General features: G+C 40.8%; 1 protein-coding gene across 2 annotated transcripts in view; it reads right to left on the bottom strand.

The window, feature by feature from the left end:
- The window catches only part of dock5 (dedicator of cytokinesis 5), a 208,447-nt gene that overhangs the window by 156,402 nt on the left and 27,845 nt on the right, over nt 1–24,200 (bottom strand). For both annotated transcript variants that reach the window (XM_066643473.1, XM_066643474.1), the window contains exons 3-5: nt 16,081–16,121; nt 15,908–15,963; nt 535–631 (exon numbers count right to left, since the gene is read on the bottom strand). In XM_066643473.1, the coding sequence (XP_066499570.1) occupies nt 535–631; nt 15,908–15,963; nt 16,081–16,121 (194 nt within the window). The remainder of the gene's footprint in view (nt 1–534; nt 632–15,907; nt 15,964–16,080; nt 16,122–24,200) is intronic.

The raw sequence follows: 24,200 nt of genomic DNA, 5'->3' as shown, positions 1-24,200 counted from the left end.
AATTATGTATATTACAGATCAGCTGTTAAGGCTCTATGATAGCTGGTGTTTAAAAAAATAAATACTAAAAACTCATGTTCAATTCAAGAAACAGCTTTTCTTTTGAACTGATTCATTGCATTGACTTCATAGAAAAAAAAAAAAAAAATATATATATATATATATATATATATATATATATATATATATATATAATTAAATAATAATAATAATAATAAAATGAAAATGACCACCTTCCTTAGTGACATATCCAGGGCGATTATATGCTTAAATGCTTTGCATGTTCATGTGAAATTGTTATAATAACAATCTCACATGACATAAATTGTGTAATTTTTCTTGAATGAACCAGTTTATGCTTTTTAGATCAAGGGTACTAGGTGACTAGGTGATATTGCCACTGAGTGTCAATATAATGGCTGATCTATAACATATCTGACTCAAAAAAAAACATAATTTGGAGGTAATGAATGACTGCTCTTATGAAATGAGTGAGAAATTATTACAAAAATATTAATTTCAGAGTCCACATACCACATAAAGGTTATGCCATATTTGTGCCCATTCTCTTAGTGTAGCACACAGTTCTTGCACTAAAGGCAAATCTGTGGGTATTACAGTCTCCTTTTTTCTGTACAGAAAAGTCAAATGTCAAAAGGGGAAAATTACACAGATGGAATAATGGTTATCTATACACTAAACTTTTTGATTCAGCAAACAAAATTAGAAATTACTATAGTTTATTCATGGTAATTTTACCAACAGCTATGTTTACATGCAGTGTCATAATTCGTACAGGGAATGGTCAATGGATTAGGAACACTTATATTGCATGTACAGTGTCCATTTTTATCAGCTCCATACTGGAGTACTTTTTAATGCTACAATTACAGACTGTAGCCCACTTGAACCTCTGTATATTTTCTTACGCCAATTTAACCTTGCTTATCTACGGACAGGACCCCCACAAGACCACCACAGAGCAGGCATGATTTGGGTGGTGGATCTATCTCTGTGCTGCAGTGACTCTGGTGTGGTGCTGGTATGAGTGGATCAGACACAGCAAGTCTCTGATTGTAAATCTAAAAGGTGGACCACAAGGTATGGATGTCTAACATAATGGACAGTGAGTGGACACAATGTTTAAAAACTTAAGGGGCACTGATGGACTTGCACCAGTGTAACACACCGCAAACATGTCAGTGTCACTGCAGTGCTGAGAACGATCCACCACCCAAAACATACCTGTTCTGTGGTGTGTAGCGTGGGGGTCCTAACCATTGGTGAAATGGGAATAAGTATGCAGAGAACCAGTTAGACTATAGTCTGTAATCCTAGAAATACTTAGTGCTACTTTTTGGTCAATGCAGCTGCCAAAATGGACAACAAATGTACATACATAGTAGATTTTCCTAATCCAGTGACCATTTAGTGTATTGTACAGATAACATCGGGGACTTATGCCAAGGGGGATGAGCCATCTCACAGATTACCACACATAGATTCATAAAATACAACCATAATAAAAGATGTAAGGAACATGAATTTGGATGCGCAGTAGAACAGCTTATTTTGTTGTTGCTATTAACACTTGTTTGGAGCTTCTTATACCCCTGCCAATCAGCACCTCCGAGCATGGGCCTTGCTACAGAGGTCAGTAGGTGTCTGCTCCAAGAATCAGCATGCCATGTTTACTGTTCCGGATAAGGCTTGTGCGATTTTTTTCCGCAAAACCAAGTTTTGGCATTATTTGAAGTGAGCCCTAGTACCATCTCCAAATTGAAGGTCAAGTTCCATATTCAGATTTAGAATTCAGATTCAGAAATACTTTATTAATTCCAAAGGGAAACTGTTGTTGTTACAGTGGCAACCGTTTTTGTAAAGAATAAACACAAATTAATAATAATAATAAAAAAAAGAGAGAACATTAATTTAAATAAAGGGGGATGTCAGAGACAGGCTGCAAAGTGGGCGTCCCAAGAAGATAATTTCCCCACCCTGTAAGCATGGATGACGATATGGCTGATGGTATGGCTAAAGGCTCTCTGCCCAGACAATCTGGAACAGACTGCACAGACTCCAATCTCCAGTCTCATCGGGCTGCCTGGAGGTCTGCCATGATTGCCCTTCACCATCAGGCCCGTTTGCGGTGGTATTGGCAACACGTGCACTGTAACATGAACATGTGGAGGAATCATAGGGTCAAAGTGTGGAGAAGACGCGGAGAACACTATGCTAAACCAAATATCTTGTGGATGATGTGGGACAGCATCTCCCTCACTGGAAAAGTGAGGCTTGTCATCAATGGAGGCAATCTCAATGCAGAAAGATATCAATTTGAAATTCTGAAGCCAGTTGCAATCCCATATTTCCACAGTCTGGGACCAGATTCTATCCTCCAAAATGACAAAACTCGCCCCTCAGAGTGGGGTTTATCAGAGACTACCTCCAGAATGTGGGAGTGGAGAGGATGGAATAGCCTACCAGCAGTCCTGACCTCAACCCCCATTGAACACTTGTGGGATCACTTGTGCTGTTTGTGTCAGAGTGACCAACACATCCACAGTGGCTGACTGGCGACAAATGCTGGTTGAAGAATGGGATGCCATCCCACAGCAGTTGTTGACCAGCAGGTTGACCAGCATGAAGAGGATGTGCCAGGCTTTTGTGGCTGTGTATGGTTTTTCCACACGCTACTGAGTCTCCTGTTTGTTAAATGAATAAATTGTTAAATTTCCAATATGTCTTGTTCCCTGTTCAATCATCCAGTCCACCAAACATCAAATGAGTCAATGGCAGAATAAGCTGTTTGGCATTGGCAGAGAGGATTTTTGGCAAATTTTTCATTTTTATCTTACCATCTTATCTAACATGGTTGTATTTTGTGAATTCCTTTGACATAAGTCCCACATGTTAAGTTTAAATATATTATATATATAACAGCAAGGAAATATTTAATGAATTTTGATATATATGGAATGAACACCAATATATTGTAACATGTGCCTGGTTTTGTGTTCTGTTTTGTATTGTTTCTTGTTTGTGCTCTCCTCATCATGTTTCCCCCTGTCCGGTTACCTTCTAGCCTTCATATTCTTTCTGGTTATGTTTCCAGAGTCACATGTCTTGATTAGATCGCAGGTGTTTCTTGTTTAGTGTCTTCTTATAGCCTTTGCCTGTGTTTCCTTTTTGTGGGTCATTGTTATACTTCAGTCCATGTTTTATGGTATTGTCTTGAGGTTTGTGTTTATTCTGTTTTACTGTCTCATGTCCTAGTTTAGCACCTGTGCTTAGTGTGTAGACAATGTTCGACTCCATGTTCTGTGCTTAGTGTTTAACTTAAAATTAGAATTAAACTTAAACTTAGAATTTAGCTTCTGTATTTAGGTCCTTGTTCTGTGTTTTGCTTTTGAGTCTAGTGTTTAGCCTTCCTGTTTAGTGTTTAGCCTTGGTATTTTCACCATTGTCTTTTAGTTAGTTTTGTCTCTCTTGTATTTTTAGATTTCTAAGTGTCTTGAATTTGGTCTTAGTGTCTTGTTTCTTAAATTATATCTCCTGCACATACCTCCATTTCTGTTCTTGTCCCTCAACCCAACCCCTATGTGACAGAATGACCCACCAACTCAAGGACGAAGCAGGAGATTTGGAGATGTTTGTGGTTATGTGGGGTGTGGGGTCATGTGGGACTGTGATAATAAGTATCTCTATTGTACTTCAGATGGGAATCAAGGTTCTGAGTCAATTCCAGAACTGAACACTGCTCTCAGGACTTTGTGTAAGAAAAACTAAATCAAGTCTAAGAAAGTCTCTGTTCCCAATGGTCCTGCTCCAGCTTTGAGGCACGCTGTGAATCCCGAGTCCTCGCAATGCATGAGTTCTAGCCCCTTACACACTTCCTTAATATGCAAATATGCTCAGGCTCTGAAAGCTAAATTAACAGAACTGGCTATGTCAATTAAGCAGTCCTTGCCTGAGTTTAGAGCCTGCAGCAATGAAGACCTCAAAGACTTTATTTTTAATATAACCATGTTTGTAAATTTCTTTAATGAGGAGAATATTAAAGTCAACCTCAAAGTCAGGTTTTCCAGAGGATCCAGAGCCATGGATGTCATTCTATAGCCCTCTTCTGGCAGTGTCCCCACCACTTCTGTCCCAGGCCGCTTCTGTTCCTGTGCCGGCGATGAATCCTGCCATTTATGTTCCTGTTCCAGGGACAATCCTGCCATTCCTGTGCCAGGGGTGTTTCCAGCTGCTTCAGTTCCTGTGCCTGTGGTGTCCCCCACTGCTTCTGTTCCTGTGCAGGTGACCACCCCCATTACTTCTGTTCCTGTGCCAGTGGTGTCCCCCACTGTTCCTGTGCCGGGGGTGTTCCCAGCTGCTTCTGTTCCTGTGCCTGTGGTGTCCCCTGCTGCTTCTGTTCCTGTGCAGGTGACAACTCCCGTCACTTCTGTTCCTGTTCCAGAGACAGCCCCCTCCGCTTATGTACCTTTGCCTGCAATGTCCCCCACCTCTTCTGTTCCTGTGCCTACAACGACCCCTGCCTCTTCTGTTCTTGTGCCTGCAATGACAACCATCGCTTCTGTTCCTGTGCTGGCAGTGTCCCCTGCCGCTTCTGTCCCTTTTATGGCTATGTCTTCTGCCACTTCTGTACCAGTTCTTGTGGTGGTGGCAAACCCCGCCGCTTTTGTTACAGGTCCTGCAGCAAATACCACTGCTTCTGTTCCTGCCTCAGTGAACGTGACGCCTGCTGCTCCTGCTCCATTGATGTCGGTCCTGGCCAACCTTGTTTTTGTGTCGGTATATATATATATATATACACACAGGGGGGTTGGACAATGAAACTGAAACACCTGGTTTTAGACCACAATACTTTATTAGTATGGTGTGGGGCCTCCTTTTGCACCCAATACAGCGTCAATTCGTCTTGGGAATGACATATACAAGTCCTGCATGGTGGTCAGAGGGATTTTAAGCCATTCGTCTTGCAGGATAGTGGCCAGGTCACTATGTGATGCTGGTGGAGGAAAATGTTTCCTGACTCGCTCCTCCAAAACACCCCAAAGTGGCACAATAATATTTAGATCAGGTGACTGTGCAGGCCATGGGAGATGTTCAGCTTCACTTTCATGTTCATCAAACAAATCTTTCACCAGTCTTGCTGTGTGTATTGGTGCATTGTCATCCTTATACATGGCACCGCCTTCAGGATACAATGTTTGAACCATTGAATGCACATGGTCCTCCAGGATGTTTATATATATATATATATATATATATATATATATATATATATATATATATACACACACACATATATAAAAATCGGGGTTCATTCTATACACATTGCTCAAAAAAATAAAGGGAACACTAAAACAATACATCATAATGAATGAAACATTACAGTTGGAAATCTTTATGCATTACACAATGGAATATGTTGAGAATAAAATAACAATTATCAAAGTAAATCAAAATTATTATTCCATGGAGGCCTAGATTTGGAATCATACTCAAAATAAAAGTGGAAATCAAATACAGGCTGATCCATCTTCAGTGGAAATTCCTCAAGACAAGTTAAAATGAGGCTCAGTAGTCTGTGTGGAATCCACCTGCTTATCTCCTCCCAGACCTGGATTAAAGCATCAGTCAACTCCTGGACAGTCTGTGGTGCAACATTGCGGTGGTGGATGGAATGAGACAATGTCCCAGATGTGCTCGATTGGATTCAGGTCTGGAGAACGGGCAGGCCAGTACATAGCATCAATGCCTTCATCATGCATGAACTGCTGACACACTTCAGCCACATGAGGCCTAGCATCATCATGCATCACAAGGAACCCAGGGCCCACTGCACCAGCATATCTCACCAGCAGGTCTCAAACTGGGTCTGAGGATCTCATCCCGGTACCTAATGGCAGTCAGGTACCTCTGGCTAGCACAAAGAGGGCTGTGCGGCCCTCCAAAGAAATGCATGCCCACACCATTCTGTTGCAGGCAGCAGAACATTCTACATAGCGTCTCCAGACTCTGTCACATGTGCTTAATGTGAACCTGCTCTCATCCATGAAGAGCACAGGGCACCAATGGTGAATCTGCCAATCTTGGTGTTCTCTGGCAAAGGCCAATCACCCTGCACAGTGTTGGGATGTAAGCACAAGCCCCACTTGTTGACGTTTGTGCAGAAACATGGATATTAGTAGCCTGCTGGATGGCATTTTGCAGGGCTCTGGCACCGCTCCTCCTGTTCCTCCTTGCACACAGGAGGTGGTAGCGGTCCTCCTGCCGGGTTTTTGCCCTCCTACATGCCACTCCACATCTCCTGGTGTGCTGGCCTGTCTCCTGGTATCTCCTCCATACTCTGGACACTGTGTTGGCAGACACAGCAAACCTTCTTTCCAGAGCTCGTATTTATGTGCCATCCTGGATGAGCTGCTCTACCTGAGCAACTCCTGTAGGTTGTAGACAACGCAGCATGATCAAATCTGAAGTCCCAGATGAGCTCGGGCCCAGGATGTGATGAGCCGGAACCCACGAGCGTTCTTCTGGTCCATATCCCTCCCAGTCCACAAGGTACTAGGTGGAGCCTTGGACCCGACGCGAATCCAGAATGCGTCGGACAGTGTACGCCGGTGAACCAGCTACCATGCATGGAGCCGTGGGATTAGAGGTAGAGGCAAGGTTACTGCAAAGTATAGGCTTCAAGCGTGAAACATGGAATGTGGGGTGGAACGCATGTCGCATGGAACGAGGGAGGAGCAAACGATAAGAGACCGGGTTCCCTCTGTGGAGGATCTTGAAAGGACCCACATAACGCGGAGCCAGCTTCCGGGATTCAACACGGAGAGGTAAATCTTTCGTGGATAAGCAGACCTGCTGGCCTGACTGGAAGGTGGGTCCAAGTTGTCTTCTCTTGTCTGCTGCTTTCTTTTGGACCGTTAAGGCGACCCGGAGGGCAATTCTGATCAGAGAACAAATCAGTGGGGAACCCATGGACCCTGACCACGTGCTGTAGCACCAGTTTGGCAGTTTCCTTGGCTGATGGGAGCTTGGGGAGTGGCACAAATTTACAGGCCTTAGAGAACCTGTCGACTATGACTAATATCACAGTGTTGCCCTGGGATTTGGGCAAACCTGTGATAAAGTCCAAGGAGAGGTGGGACCATGGACGTGAAGGTATAGGAAGTGGGTGGGGTAAGCCTGTCGGTCGTGTTCTGGGCTCTTTATTTCGGGCACACATCTGATAGGTGGCCACATAGGACCAGACATCTCGTTCCATGTTAGGCCACCAAAATCATCTCTGCAAGAACTTCAGGGTACGGATAATCCCTGGATGTGCAGTAAAAGGAGACGTATGTTCCCATTGTAGAACCTCCGGCCAGACTGAAGTGGGAACATAGAGCCGCTCTGGGGGCCCCCCACCTGGATCTGGTTCATTCTGGAGGACATTTTGTATAGATGTCTCCAGTCCCCACCATAGGGGAGCAATGATGCGAGTCTCAGGGATCATTGGTTCAGTTTGTGGGACAGTGGATGGAGGATCCCACTGGCGAGAGAGGGCATCAGGCTTAGTGTTTTTAGAACCTTGGCGATATGACAAAACAAAATCAAATCTGGCAAAAAACAATGTCCATCTGGCCTGACGGGAATTTAGACGCTTGGCTTGTTGGATGTAGGCCAAGTTTTTGTGATCTGTCCAGACTAGAAATTGATGCTTTGCTCCCTCCAGCCAATGCCTCCATTCCTCCAAGGCCAACTTCACAGCCAAGAGTTCCCTGTCACCCACAGCATAATTCCACTCAGCAGGCATAAGACGATGAGAAAGGAATGCGCAAGGGTGCAGTTTTTGGTCAGCTCCAGAATGCTGTGATAACACTGCCCCAACTCCTATATCCGAAGCATCTACTTCAACCAAAAAAGGGAGATCAGGATCTGGTAGTTGTAATACTGGAGCAGTGACCAGGCGATGTTTAAGCTCCTCAAAAGCCTTCTGTGCTGCTTCAGTCCATAGATACCTCCCTATGTCTTTTCTTGTTAGGGAGGTTAATGGAGCAGCCACAGTGCTAAAATTTCCCGATGAAGTGGTGAAAGAAATTAGTGAAGCCCAGAAAGCGCTGAACTTGTTTGAGAGAAGTGGGGCGTGGCCATTCAGCAACTGCTTTGATCTTAGCTGGATCCATGCGTAGTTGGCCCTTGGATACAACAAATCCAAGGAAGGACACAGATGAAGCATGGAACAGAGAGTTTCTCGAGTTTTACGTAGAGATGGTACTCTAGGAGTAGCTGAAGGACTCTTCTCACGTGAAGTATGTGTTCTTCCATAGATTGGCTATAAATGAGAATGTCATCCAGGTACACAAAAGCATAGTGGTCTAATGCCTCCCTCAAGACCTTATTCATGTAGCGTTGGAAGACAGCCGGAGCATTCATCAATCCAAACGGCATAACAAGGTACTCGTAGTGGCCTGATGGAGTGATGAAAGCCGTTTTCCACTCATCACCTTCTCTAATGCGGATGAGGTTGTAGGCACTGCGCAAATCCAGTTTAGTAAAATAAAAACTGAGGCTTGTTGGAGTGCTTCAAAAGCGGAGGTCATGAGGGGCAGCGGTCTTTTACCATAATTTTGTTCAGACCCCGGTAGTCTATACAGGGACGAAGACCCCCATCTTTCTTTACCACAAAGACGAACTCAGCCCCTGCTGGGGAGGTGGAAGGCCGGATGAAGCCTAAAGTTAATGCCTCTTGGATATATTCCTCCATAGCTTTCCACTCAGGGCAGGAGAGAGAAAACAATCTTCCCCGAGAAGGACTGGTACCTGGGAGGAGGTTAATGGCACAATCATACGACCGATGAGCGGGCAGAATCTGGGCCTTTTGCTTGCTAAATACCTCCTTTAAGTTGAGGTACTCATAAGGAACTCGAGATAGACCTGGAAAGTCCGAGAGTGATCAAGTGGGGTGCTTTTGCAAACAGGACCCCTGGCACTGAGGTCCCCAGCCTGTTACCGACTGAGTTGCCCAGTCAATGCGAGGGTTATGGCGCTGCAGCCAGGGAAACCCCAGTACCAGCTGCAAATGGGGGGCACTGAACAAAGTGATCAGTTCAGTGTGTTGGCCAATTTGCAAAGAGAGTGGTCGTGTCTGTTGTGAAATGACCCCTGGCTCAAGAGACCGCCCATCAATTGTTGAAATGGGTAGAGGATGTTCTAAAGATACCAGTGGCAATTTTAAGGCTGTAGCTAAGCCAGAGTCTATAAAGTTGCCAGCTGCCCTGGAATCTATAAATGCTCTAAGGTGTTTCTCATGGTTCTGTCCCCAGGACACTGTTGCTTTTGCATCAAGATGGCGCCGGTGTGTGTGGCTGGCCGTCTGCTGCTCTCACTTTGCCTTGTGTTGTTAGTGTTGCTAAGCTTTGGCACTTCACATGTGAAGTCTCTACTGGTGTATGATCGCCAGTTTCTCCTGGATCTTAGATATAATACCTGTGATGTAGGTGTTTTTAATCATAGTGGACAGAATCCTCTGCCCCCGCACCTATCGGGTATTCCGAATCACCTGCGCCGGGCCTCGGCCCAAACAATTCAGCGAAAGCATCGCCGCCGCCGCGGTAAACGTGGCGGTCGGCTAGTGAAACTAAAGGTCTACCTCTCACAATCGTCATCCAGTTCCCGGCCACGACGTGAATTATCCCCCCAATTCGTGGTGTCCTGGCGTTTCCTGGAGCCCATCAGCATCTCCCTGGTACCTGTCATCGGCCTGGATGAGGGATCCTGTCCCCGCCGCCCCTGCTTTTCCCGGCTCCGCGAGCGTGGGGTGAATCCCCGCAACCTGAGGACGCCGCTTCGTGCTCCTAATCTGTCTAAAGCACAGGCCTCAGCTCCTGCCAGGATCGGCCTTGTGAACGCCAGATCACTGGCAAATAAAACTTTTATCCTGAGGGACTTCTTCTATTCTCAAAGCCTGGATTTTCTTTTTGTGACAGAGACTTGAAATATGATCGCATCCTTATCGTCGGGGACTTTAACATTCACGTGTGCTGTCCAGATAAACCGCTGGTGAAGGACTTTGTTAACATCATTGACTCTTTTAATTTAGTGCAGTATGTGTCCGGGCCCACACATGAACATGGACATACCTTAGACCTTGTTCTGTCTTATGGGTTGTCTGTGTTAAATTTAGAGAACCATGATAGTGGGTTTTCTGATCACATGCCTGTTTTATTTGATGTTGTTTTCTCCTGTGCTGCTTTTAAACCTTGCGCTCCTGCTCGGCTTGGTCGGAGTTTTAACTCTTTCACTGCCGGTCAGTTCACCTGCGCTTTCGACCAGCTTTGTTTCGACCACCTGGTTTCACTCCTCCTGCCGAACCATACTGGACTCAGTGGCTCCATTAAGAACTAAACAGCCCAAAGTTAAACCTGAGCCCTGGTTCAATGACCGAGCGCGTGCAGCAAAGCAGAAGTGTCGCAGAGCTGAACGCCGATGGAAAAAGGATAAGCTGCAGGTTTCATTTCAAATGTTAAAAGACTGCTGGCGTTCTTACCAGAGCACCATCAAAGAGGCTAAGAGAGAACACTTGTCAAATATTATTATGGCAAATTGTCATAAGCCACGTGTGTTATTTAAAACCTTTGACTCTGTTCTTAAGGCCCCTCAGCCTGTCTGTTTGGAAGCATCTCCTGACATGTGTAATGACTTTCTGCACTTTTTTATTGATAAGATTGTTACTGCAAGAGCTCTTATCACAGCTCCTGCTGTTGACCCCTCTGACTCTGCCCCTTGCTTGGCTGTGTTTGATAGGTTTGAGCCGGTGACTCTGTCGCACTTGGAGGATGTGGTGGGCCATTTAAAGCCCTCAGGTTCTCCTTGTGAAGTTTTGCCTCCTCACTTTCTTAAAGAGATTTTTCATACTCTAGTGCAGCAGGTTCTGGCCATTATTAACAGCAGCCTGTCTTCTGGTGTTGTTCCTGTGAGTTTTAAACATGCTGTAGTACAACCCCTGCTCAAGAAACCTGGCCTCGACCATACAGTATTGGCTAATTATAGGCCTATTTCCAAGCTGCCTTTTATTTCAAAGATCTTGGAGAAAGTTGTTTATGCTCAACTGAAATTATTTTTGGATGAGCATAATATTCTGGAGGTTTTTCAGTCTGGTTTTAAAACCTTGCATAGTACAGAGTCAGCGTTGCTCAGGGTTTTTAATGACATTCTCCTGGCCAATGATTCTGGGGACCATGCAATTCTTGTCCTGCTGGATCTAACTGCTGCTTTTGACACAGTGGATCACAACATTTTAGTTTCCCGCTTGCAGCATCTAGTCGGCATTTGTGGTAGTGCTTTGGACTGGTTTAGGTCCTATCTGACGGACAGAACTTTGTGTGTGAGTTTTGCTGGCTCAGAATCCTCCTCAGCTCCCCTATCATATGGAGTTCCACAGGGCTCAATCTTAGGACCCTTCCTTTTCTCACTTTATCTGCTCCCATTGGGCTCTATCTTGAGAAAACATGGCATTGCATTTCACTGTTACGCTGACGACAGCCAGATATATGTCCCTTTAAAGAAGAAAGATGCTTTCTCAATTAAACCATTGTTGTTATGTCTCAATGACATTAAAGACTGGATGGCTTTAAATTTTTTACATTTTAACGAAAACAAAACAGAAGTGATGGTGTTTGGTCCCAGTGGTCCCTGTGAAGCCCCTCCAGTTGATTTGGCCCCCTTGACTTTGTATGTGAAGCCAACTATCTTAAATTTGGGTTTTAAGATAGACAGTGATTTTAAATTGGACCGCCAAATAGGCACAGTAGTTAGGTCCAGCTTTTTCCACCTGAGGCAGCTGGCAAAGGTGAAGCCAATTCTCTCTTACGAGCACTTTCAAACAGTAATCCATGCCTTCATCACATCCCGATTGGATTACTGCAATGCACTGTATTTTGGAGTCAGCCAGTCCTCCCTCAGACGTCTCCAATTGGTGCAAAATGCTGCTGCCCGACTCTTAACGGGATCACGTAAGAGGGAACATATCACTCCCATTCTGGCCTCTCTCCACTGGTTGCCTGTGCATTTTAGAGTATATTTTAAGATTCTTTTATTTGTTTTCAAATCTTTAAATGGACTCGCCCCACCTTACCTCACTGAGCTGCTACACCCCCACGTCTCTGCTCGGTGCCTCAGGTCAGCTGATCAGCTGCTCCTGGAGGTGCCGAGGTCAAAACGTAAGCTCAGAGGAGATAGAGCTTTTTCAATTGCTGCGCCGAAACTGTGGAATAGCCTACCATTACAGATTAGGCAGGCTTCTTCACTTTCGGTTTTTAAAACCCATTTTTATTCCTTGGCTTTCAACTCAACATGAGATTTTGAGTTTGTTTTCTTTTATTAATTTTATTAGTGTTGTTTTTATTTAAGTTATTTATTTTTCATTATTGGTTATTTTATTTTGTTTTAGTTTGTTTTATAAACATCTTTTGTACAGCACTTTGTTTTAACTGTTGGTGTTTATTAAAATGCTCTATAAATAAAGTTGAGTTGAGTTGAGTTGAGCTTTAACAAACACCCCAGAGATAACAGGAGAAGGATTTTGGCCCATCACAGATCTCCTGTCCTGAGCCCTGGATTTTACTGACAGCTCTGGGCAAGTTGGACGCAAGTGTCCTGGTTGCCCACAGTATAGGCATCGGCCCTCCCGCATACGGGATTCTCGCTCCTTGCGAGATAGGCGAGCATGTCCCAACAGCATAGGTTGTTCACCCTCATCAGGTGACTCTGAAAGAAGCAGAGGAGGGGGAGACGTAGCCCCGTTGAAGAGGAACCCAGGTTTCTCGTCTCCGCCGACGCTCTCGTAACTGGTTATCTAATTTGAGGGCTACCTCAATGAGACTTTCCAGAGAGGTAGGGAGATCTCTTGGTGCTAACTCATCTTTGAGTTGCTCACTCAGCCCCTGCAAAAAGGCTGCTGTTAATGCTGAAGTATTCCAGCCACTTCAGCAGCAAGAGTACGGAACTCAATTGCATAATCGGCCACGGATCTCTTTCCCTGACTTAAGCGTAGAAGACCGGGACCAGCTTCACCCCCACAGACAGGGTGATCAAAAACGTTACGCATAGTTGTTGTGAACTCCTTTATGGAGGCACACACATTAGGACAATTCTCCCATATGGGAGTGGCCCAAGCAAGAGCCCGGTTTGTTAGCAGTGAAATGATAAATGCCACCTTAGACTTCTATGTGGGGACGCGAGAGGGTTGCATTTGGGAGACAAGCAAGCCACCAGTGAGGGCAACGCACAACATAAATAAACACAGCATCTTATAGCAAGAGTGTTATGCTGCGCTGTGTATGTTTTCTCTCTCTCTCTCCCTGTCTCTGTAAAATTCCAGGTTCTGCAGTCTGTTCCATTCCGTTTGTTTGTTCACCCGTCTAGAGTTTGTTCAAGTATCCAGTTCATGTATTTGTTCATTGTCCTGAGTCCAGTCCACCCTCCAGTCCATGTATTCTGTCTGTTACCCTTTTCTCTACGTCATCTCGGCGGGAATCATAAATACGTCTGTGTGTACACTGCTAGTCAGCCTTGCTTTGTGCTCTGTGATTTGTGTTGTGTATATTGAATTCTGTGTGTTTGCCAGGTTTTGACTTTGTTATATTCTACTTCAACTACGAGTTTGTTTTTGCCCCTTTTGATTACTGACTTTAGATCTGTTATTTGTAAATATATTCTAAATTTTATATATATATATATATATATATATATATATACACTCTGGTGAAAAGGAAAAAATATATATATATATATATATATATATATATATATATATATATATTTTTTTTTTTTTTTTTTTTTTTTTTTTTTTTTTTCCTTTTCACCAGAGTAGGGTTGGCTTCCGTTTTTTTTGGGAGTGGGTTTTTGTGTGTTTTTTTGTATATACATAGGGAGTAAGGTATTGTCTTTTGTTTCCACTTAGGTAAGTTAGAGTTGTCTGTGGGTCAGTTAGGAGGGGTGTTGGTTTGTTATTTTCGTCGGCATAAGACCATCCCGAAGTTCACTGGTGTTTGTGTTATTGTAAATATCATCTATACAATATATATTCTATTCATTATATATTCTGTATTTCCATTTGTGTCCTTTTTGTCCACCTTCACATCTCTATTACAGTTATTCCTTTCACATACACTAATCCCAACATACACCTCGTTCTGTTACAGCTCAACCCTAGACTGGGTCGTAACAAGAGAAATAAAAATAGCTGTAAAATCACATTTACATTAAAGATACAACAGAGAGAGAAGCACAGGTATAAGTTTCAGATTGTTTCTTTATCCAGTGTGTCTAACAGTTTCATTGCTTTAGTTGAATCAACCCAGATTCTTCTCTCTATTTGTTTGTATTCCATGTTTAACTCTTTCTGTAAACTTTGCTAAACTTGGCTCAATATCTTCTTTACTGCAGGGCTACACGTGCTTTGCTAAACAATGCTTCAATAGCTTATTTACTGCAGGACCTACAATTAAGACCATCTAATTATTAATTACAGACAAAACCGCTACTAATTTTGTTCTCAGTATTGTGTTAAATTTCTATTTTTGTAATATGTAGCACCATGGTCCTAGAGGAACATGTTTTTTTCCAATATGTATTGTAAACTCTATATGGCTGGAATTACTTTTATTTTTATTAATGCAATGTTATTAATACATTTTCAATAACCAATTTATACTGAACAAGATCATGTAATCGAAGCATAAGGCAGGAACACTGTACAGGGCAGCAATCCATCATAAGGTGTCACATAACCCCAATGCATATTTACTTAATGTAATTACTGTTAAAACTAAAAGTCTAACTAAAAGTGAAATAAATATATTCCATTGCATTCTGTAAATATGATTTTGAAATTAATTACCATTAATTAAAAACACTAGCACACTAACTAAAACCCTAACCCAACTAAAATCTGTGGTAACATACTTGTGCTCATCTCGCTCTGTCTAGTGACTCGACATCATCTCCAATACTTGTCAAGTTCAACTCATACTGTCACGCCCTCGTCCTGTCAGGTCTGTTGTCCCCACCATGTGCTGCACTTTGGCTTTGTCTGTTATTGTCCTTGTCTCCGCCCTTGTCCCGCCTTTGTTCCGCCTCCTCGTCTGTGTCATTTGTTACCCTGCCCCCTTGTTATCTGTCTCAGGTGCGTCTCGTCTGTGTTTTGTATTTAAGACCCCTTCCTGCACTTCCTGTTGGTTGGTCATTTGTTCTTTTGTACTTTGTCATGTCAATCGTGTACTCAAGTCTGTCTGTCTCTGCAAGTTCGTCCGTTATTGTTTTCCACTTCGTTGTTTCATTTCCTCTGTGGTTTGGTTCTTTAGTCTGTCTGTCCCGTTTACCCTGTTTAGCTTCCCGTGTCCCGTTTAGCCTGCTTGGCTCCTGTTTCTGTTCTTTCTGTTAAAGTCTCTTTGTTTTGTTATTTTCCTTTAAATAAAGTTTATCTGTGCTTTAGCGTGTGCGTCCGCTCCGTCAGTCCTCCCCTCGTTCCTGACACATACTGACCTTTGCCTTCCCAAAAAGTGGGTAAAGCATATTTTAAATGGTTTAATCCTGCCTCTTTGTATATGGCGTTGTATTGGCTATAGTTGACAGGATTAATGTATGTACTGGTTATAATGAAATGAAGTCAAAGATTTGATTTCAATAGCTGCAGGGGTTGAATCCAGAGTTATGTACCACTAACTCTGATTGAACTGACATACCTGCTGTTATGGTAACACCTACACTTAGTGTTGCACCACATTTTGGATTTGATTACCTGTAGAGTGTGCAAATAAATTACTTTGTACTATAATTGGAAGTGGGTTAGATGCAAGGGGTGTCAACTAAACGTAAAGGTTAAAAAAAATTGTTTTTTCTTTTAATATCATACCCTGTCCCTTCAACTTTAGCTTCTTTTAAGTGGATATAGGTGGCTGGAAATATGCCCTTTGAGATAAAACAAAACACAACAGCATTAGACATATCTTAAATACTGCTATAAACCTTTATGTAAAATAAATTTATATTAATATTGATGTTAATATAATAAATAATGATTAACACCATCTGTGCTTTCTGTCGAAGGCTGTATCCTCTGTACCACCCTGAGAAAATGAGAGAGAGAGAGAATGAAAGATAATCATTATGCATCATTGAACAGTTCAAGAATAAATGTTCTATTAATATTACCATGACATTCTTAAAATTTTGTTATGAAAGTATTAAGCATGGTGCGCTGCTGTTTGGTACACTTTGACAATAATTTAATTGGTACATTTTGACAATAATTTAATTACCTAGTCTTAACTGTTCATTATGAAGAAATTAAATAATCATTAGTTCAGAATTTTCCATTTCCTATTTCTATACTGAGCTTCACTTCCCACATCATTTTCGTTTAAGAACTGTTTAAGGTGGATTAGTTTTACCATAGGAGGTCTTGTTGATCAAATTTGTAAGGTTAATATACATTTATATTATTTCCACAAATAACCCCAGACAGCCTGGGAGAAAAGCATGGGACAAAAATTGTAAATAGGCTCATTCAATGTTTCAAACATCATCCGGCAGGACAGAAATTACACTGCTCTGTGTGAGATATTTTGTCACATTAAATACAATTCTAATAAGGGCATCAAAACAGTTACTGTAATATTGAATTTGTGTGAATGATCATTAACCTTTTGTATTATAATCTGTAATTACCTGTACACAAAAAATAGCCTGCTCACCAGCCGTTATGTAATATTCTTAAGCATGTGCAGAACAAACGCAATAGTTTTTACATCAATATACAAAGTATGTAAATGAGGATTACAAACATTTGAGCCTTATGCTGAACAGATAAATGATGGTGCTGTACAGATTTATGTTGGTGTCAAATTTAAATTTCACATCTTTTTAATAGCTGTCAACTATACATATATTAGAACTACTCAGTTTTCTTTCTTGCAATGTGCAAGTAAGAAGGTAGAAAGGGGAGTGGAAAGGGTACTGTTTCTTCACATTGTTAATAAGTAATCTATATACACTTCTTGTAATGACAGTTATTGTAGTATATTGGACAATGCTTTGAACTATATGGCTATCTGTAGTGCTGCACTCTACTGCTGTCGTCATTGAGTGAAACTTGTCAGCTGGAGCTGTAAGTGGCTGCCACTAGCTGCATAGGTAGTGAGCAGTAACTCGCCTGTGTGTTATTGGGGAGGGGGATCCCACATGTATTAGCACGGGTGTGAAAGAAGATAACAAAAATGTACCAGAAAGTAAATGGCTGTGCTAACTGGAGCTTTTGGACAATTTGAGGAGTCAGTGGAGACTTGGGGAGCTTACACTGAGGGATTTGACTTCTTTGTAGCAGCAAACAGCATCAAAGATTAAGTAAAAGTTGCAATTTCCTCAGTGTGATGGGAGGAAAGGTATCTAGACAACTCCTTCACAGCTGCCCGGCTCTTTCCAGCCCCTGATGACAAACTGCACAAGCAGGGATGTGGCCGACTTGGCTACAAATCCCCTAACGCCTAATCTCCACCAGTCTTACATGTACCTGCCACCCGCGTTCCTTCACCTCAACCACCCAGTCCACGTACTTCCTTCCTGCTGTTGTTACTGGTGCTGCCGATTTTACCACTGCATCTTTCAATCCTGACAAAATCATCTCACAACTCACCTTTGCACATTTAAATTCCTCAGCTAAACTTCTGAGTGGTAACTCCAGTACCCCTCTCCCAGACCGTGCCACACTACTTAAACACTGCGGCACCCCTAGCCACTTCCTTCTGGCCTTGTTCATAACCCTTTCCATCCTCTCTACATCTGTGATTGAAACATCATAAACTGTTAATGGCCACCTAACACAAGGCAGTAAGCCAAACTGCAGACACCATCATTGTTATAATGCAGACATATCAAAGCTATAAACAGCCTTCACCAGTTCAGCTTTTAGTCCCACAACTTGTTCTGTAATGTTTAGTGTTGCACTATACCATCTACCTAAACTCTTCACTGGTCTCTATAGTACTGTAAGGATCATTACTCCTTCCATTAAAAAAGATTCTTGCACAAGTATTCCTTTGACAATCGACAGACTTCTAGACCTGCCTGGTTTAACTTTTTGCTGGGATTCCTTAGTCTTCCTAAAGCTTTTTTTGTATAGTGGTCATTTGAAATTCAGGGGCATGGATAATTGTAATGGTCAGCTAATTGTTTATATGCACTGAGAGGTACCTACGTATTTCTGATACAAGCGAGCTTGTTTACTTCTGGTCCGCCATTGTCATTGTGCTAACAGCTTGTTCATCTGTGAGGGTAATATTGTTTTGTAAACACATCTTGTTTTTGTTTAGTTTTGTAGGTGTGTTTATAAAATACACTATAATTTATCATAAACATGAGTTTTAAACCATTTAAAACCATTTAAAAAAAACAGTGTTACATTGGCTATACAGCCAAACTCTGCTGTGCACCATTTTGTGAGGTAACTTAGCTTTCATACAATTCCAGACACAGGTAGGAAGTGAAAATTAAATATTAGACGAGAAAAGTTTGATAGCAATCATACACCAGTGTTCAGCCGACATTTCCTTCAAGAGGATCTGAACCACTGAAAGTTGGCGGATGTAGGAGACTTTCCAAGCGGGCTGTTCCTATTCTGTTTCAGTGGAACAACTACACAGGCCCAGTATCAAGACCAAGCATTTAGCACAGAAGGAAACTGCCATCTGATGAACCTCTGGATGAGGAGCTAGTAGAAGGGAATCAAATAGCTGACCATGATTATTGCACCGTCCCAGATCCCACAGCCTTCAATCTAGCACATCCTTTTTTGAAAAGGGTGGTTCGTTGAGAAACGTAAGGTAATTTAAAATTTCCTCGAGGAACTGTTTTATTTAACATGATCTTAAATCTTTATAGGTTCTTCAGGGAACAATTTTTATGCTCTAAGGTTCTTCAAAGAATTTTAGCTTATTTTGGGTTCAAGGCTACTACTAACATTAATACTACTAATGTATTAAATTTGTATATGTTGCAGTTTTTAATAAATCAATTACATCTGAATAAAAAGCAATAAATAAATAAACGTAATTAATGTACTGTAAATAAATTGATGAATAAAATTTAAAAAATAAAATAAATACAGGCTGGGCCTATATATTTTATAAATAAATGTGGGATATTTGCTTTAATTTGTTAATTTGTTTGAATTTTTATTTATCAGAAAAATATACAAAATTTTTACTGACAAACCTGATAAGTTTTTTTTTATATTTCCAAAATACTATGTATTTGATGCCGCACCACACTAAAAAAAGTTAATAACTAAAAATAACACAAGTTTATACATTTAACATTGTTCTGGTAGCACACACCAAGGCTTGGTCTTTGCAAAGCAAACTGTGTCTCAGTTCAAAACTTTCTGCCAATTTTGTGAGAGAATAGTCTCTCAATTCACCATCAAAGTTTCAAAATACCATGAAAACTTCAGGGAGTCAAGGGAAATCTCAGTGTGTAAAAACCAAGGGTGGAACCCACTGCTGAATGTGTGACCACCGAGCCCTCACGTGGGACTGTTGAAGAAACTGTCATGCTAACATATTGGACATAGCCACAGTGGCTCTGGAGTACAAATGATTGACCCTGAACACTACCGCATCAAGAAACATAGCCTGAAACAGTATTATTTGTAACAAAGAGCAAAACATCTAATAATTCTGTGCAGAAACACCAGTGGGTTCTCTTCTGAGTTGGACTTAAAGACAATGGAAATGTGTTCTGAGATCAGAGAAGTACAGTTTCAGCCTTATTTTAGGAAAAATAAATTAGATTATACATGCCAAAGATGAAAGATATCCAGACGATTAACGATAAAAAGTGCAAAAAAAACAAAAACATCTGTGATGGCATGGGGGTGTATCAGTGCCCACAGCAGGGGTGATCTGCAGATATGTAAAGGTACCACTGATAAAGGCCTATATTGATATCTTGGAGAGATATCTGTTGCCGTCAAGACATCATCTTTTCCCAGGAACTCCATGTTTATTTTAGCAGGATGATGCCAGGCACAACACCAGTTACAACAGTGTGGCTTTGTAGACACAACGTGCATGTGTGTGAATGCCCAGATCTGTCTCCTACTGAAAATGTATGGCACATCATGAAGTGGAGAATCAGACAAGAGTGATTTTTGAGCAACTCACATGTAGTAGTATAACATCTAGTATAGGCAAAAATTCTGCTTATAAAACTGCAACAATCCCAAATCTCTAGTCACACAAATGGTTCAAAATTATAATCAAAATAAAAGATGATGTAACCCTGTGGCAAACTTTCATTCATTCATTATAAGAACCAGTTCAGGGTTGCAGTGAGTGCAGAGCCTACCCAAAATCACTGGACACAAGATGGAGGGGGCACCAGTCCTACGCAGGGCGACACACACACTCACATTCATAGCACACTCACACCTATGGACAGTTTTGAGTCACAAATCCACCTGAAAATGTGTTTTTGGAACATGGGGGTAAACCGGAGCACCCAGAGAACACACAGGAGAACACACCAAACTCCTCAGACAGACACCCGGAGCAGGGCTCGAACCCATAAGCCCAGGACCTTGGAGGTGTATGACTGCGACACTACCTGCTGTGCTACTGTGCTGCCCTCTGTGGTAAACATGCCTTTTGTGTGTGTTGCAAGTGTGTTTATATTTAACAACGAGGATTAAATGTTTTATTAAAAACACTGAAAATCTCCTTTGTCCTTTTGTCTGTTAAAATTCAACTGAACTAACAAATTACAATTAAGTTTTTAAAGTGTCCCAAATATCTGACAAAGGAGTTTGTTCTCTAAGCCATGATCTACTCTAAATAAATACATACAAATGACAAATAAATATGACAAATAAACACAAATATGTGAATACCGGTTCCTTTATTAAATACATTACATACATTACATTATTATTCGTGTATTACTCTATTACTCCAGTATTTCTGAATTATTTTTGAGCGATCTTATATACAGAATGTTTTAGTAACCTTACTAACAATTTATCCTTAAATGTTACTAAGTGCTGCTGTTGATTTCTGTTGCCAAACAACCAGATTGCAGAGAGAAGCTGTGCAGAGCTCAAGCAGCAGCGCTGTTTCGAAAGTTCAGCTCTGAAATGAGCATTCCTATAGACAAGTTATTTAAAACCATTTTACTTAATCTATTAATACATTTCATTGCTTTATTTAATTACTTACACGTGGTGAATTTAAGTTTTATATAGTGCAATTCTTCAGTTATGCTGCACAAGAAATATGGGTATAATCATTTCCATTGCATTTGTTTCAGTAGCTTTTATAGTCTGTTAATTGTTTCAGATGTAAAGGCATAAAAACAAAACAAAAATAATTAATTTAAACAAAGCTTTAAATTTTATTATTATTATTTGTTATTATTATTGTTGTTGTGATCATTATCTAAGCTATTATTAATAATTATATGATATATATTTATAATATGCCCTGGGAAGAGGTTTCATGATGTTCATAATGAAAAGGTTTGCCAGCTCCTCTCCTGATCATGGACAGATGGGAAAAATGTAAATAAACTATTATCTTTAAATGTTTACTTCTTGCAAAACCACATTTTAATAAATAATTTAATTATAAAAAAATAGTATTTCATTTCATGCATTTGTAATCTTTTTTAAATGAAACAGAAATGCAAAATCATGTTCAATTATGCTTTTTTTAATGATGCAGGGGCTTCATATGTCTTGATTATTCAAAGAACTCACTCCTATAAAGAAAACCTAATGCAAAAAGGAAAGGTTCCTCCAGGAACCTAGAGCTAATAGAACCCAGGGAGGTAGTGAGAGTTCCTGCAAGAGCTTTGTAGACTAACAAATGTTATTTCAGTAACCCCATTATATTAAATGGTTCTTGAGGTAAATATATTTTAAGTTATTTGAGTATCCTACAGAATGTCCAAGGCACCTTTATTTTTTAGTGTGGAGCATCTCCAGTCTCAAACAGAAGATTTATCAGTGAGACAGCACTTCTGTTTGAGATGATTTGCAGCTTTTGACGAAGACATATGCTTCTACAAAAGTTAAGTTACAATAGTGTATATATATATATAATCATGAATCAAGGGGGATTTGGAAACCCCTCATTTGCATTTGTCCCTCCTCAAAAACAAATATAAAATGGAGAGAAAAATATGCGTATTTTGCAAATTTTATTTTGAAAATGCGCCACAGAGTTTAGCGCGTTTTGGCAGTGAGTCAGCCTCCAATTCACCTCATCAGAGTCTGGTTTATAAAGTTAGTGTGTTCAACCAATCATAAGTGTCCATTTACACGGCAGTCCCTCTTTCCTTATTATTATTGGCCAGTGAGGTTTTTTATTCATACTAATTCCAAGAATTGCTCCACACACCCCAGGCCTTGTCACTGTGAGGAAGAGTATGTAAGTGTTAGTGTTTGCAAGATAATTATATGAAGCAATGACATTACGAAAAGCAGCTAAGAGACAACATTCTGAATGCAGCTCCATCTTGAACACAACCTCTTATCAAGGATCATATTTCATCAGGTAATTGCAGATATTTTCACCAAGAAATGACTTTTACTTTAGGATAATTAATTATTTCTTTATTTTTATTAGGTTTATTAGGTTAACACAATGAGACAAATTTCTGATCCGAACAAGACTAAGTCCTTTCAGTAAGTAAATATAATGTGATTTTTATACATGTTTACTCGTCCTAATTGTATATTTTCTTCCTCTTTAGATTTTCAGTCATGTCTCCCAACCGGAACTGTTCTGACCAACATTCTGGACACACCTCCAACTTGAAAAAAGCCTCTTAACATGACTAAGTACTTGAACTTGAAGTTCTTCCATAATGTGATTTTTATACTTTTATACATATTTTCTCATTCTAATTGTATATTTTCTTCCTCTTTAGATTTCAGTCATGTCCCACTCCAGGAATCATTCTGACACTAAGAGGATGATACTCTCTACGATTACTGGCATCTGTGCAGAGTCGTACACAACCATCTTCATAATAACCATACACAAAGTAGTTTCTGAAGTTGACTTCACCTTCGTTGAAGGCATGTTGGATGGGGAACTTGTTTTTGTCAGAGATGTACTCAAGCCATTGTATGGAGGGTATTGAGAATGATTTCTGACTATTGATGTAATTATCTAAAGGTGGGATAGCTAAAATATTTTTAGGCAGAAAGTTGGTTCTGAATGTTTTCAAACAGACACTAGCAATTGTGATGCATGTGAATGGATCCCGTGCTGTTCAGTATCTCACTCCTCAAAGCCAAACAATCCTTTCTGAGAATGTGAACATCATTTTTACAATATTTAGACATCTCATTCTTGAATTCAAAGACCTTTCTTGTGAGTGTATTTTACCAGTCAAAAAATTATTTTTCTTTGGCTATCATGGTGTCTACCCTGTAGAACACATGCTGTGGATAAGGTTGTACATAGTTATGAATTTCCTGGGTATTCCAGAAATGTGGAAAATATACTTTATCTGTTGTGAACCCCATAGCCTTTGGAATAGTGCTCAGTCTGATAGGGAGAAAAGAGAGACTATCAATGAATCTCTGATCATACTCATCTTCTTCAAAACACAAGATTTTACCACCTTGCGCTATGATGTTAGGGTGATTCCTTCTTTAACCAAATGGTTCAATAAAAGGTATGAACCATACCCTCTAGCGGTGTGCGCTATGAAAGTATACCCTTTGTACTTTTCCAGTGAAAAATTTTAAAGAATGCAGCTACACATTCATCCCCGTCGGCTGTCCACACCCTGCCTCTAAAATCAATATAGCATATATAATTAGCTATGTGGTAAACCATCTGTTGATTGACCTCAAAAATTATAAATGGTGAACCTTTCATCCAAAAGTTCTCTTTTTTCCATAAAACATTCATGCATAATTTCTTAATCCACTTTGGCACTGCAGTTTTTACAGAGACTCACATGAATTACACTGATGCTTTTTGGAACTGTAACCCTGATCCTGCACCATGTTGCATTTATGACAGTAGAGTCTAGTTTTGCACAAAAAGTTCGATATTTGAATCAATTGCTGATTTACGTTTATCATAATACTGTGATCTACAAATCCTTAGACAATCTCTGCATTGTACAGTCTTTTT

This window comes from Hoplias malabaricus, chromosome 14, assembly GCF_029633855.1.
Source record: "Hoplias malabaricus isolate fHopMal1 chromosome 14, fHopMal1.hap1, whole genome shotgun sequence".
Classification (NCBI taxonomy): domain Eukaryota; kingdom Metazoa; phylum Chordata; class Actinopteri; order Characiformes; family Erythrinidae; genus Hoplias; species Hoplias malabaricus.
Note: the sequence above shows the minus strand (reverse complement) of the source record. Positions and strands in the feature narration are given on the sequence as shown.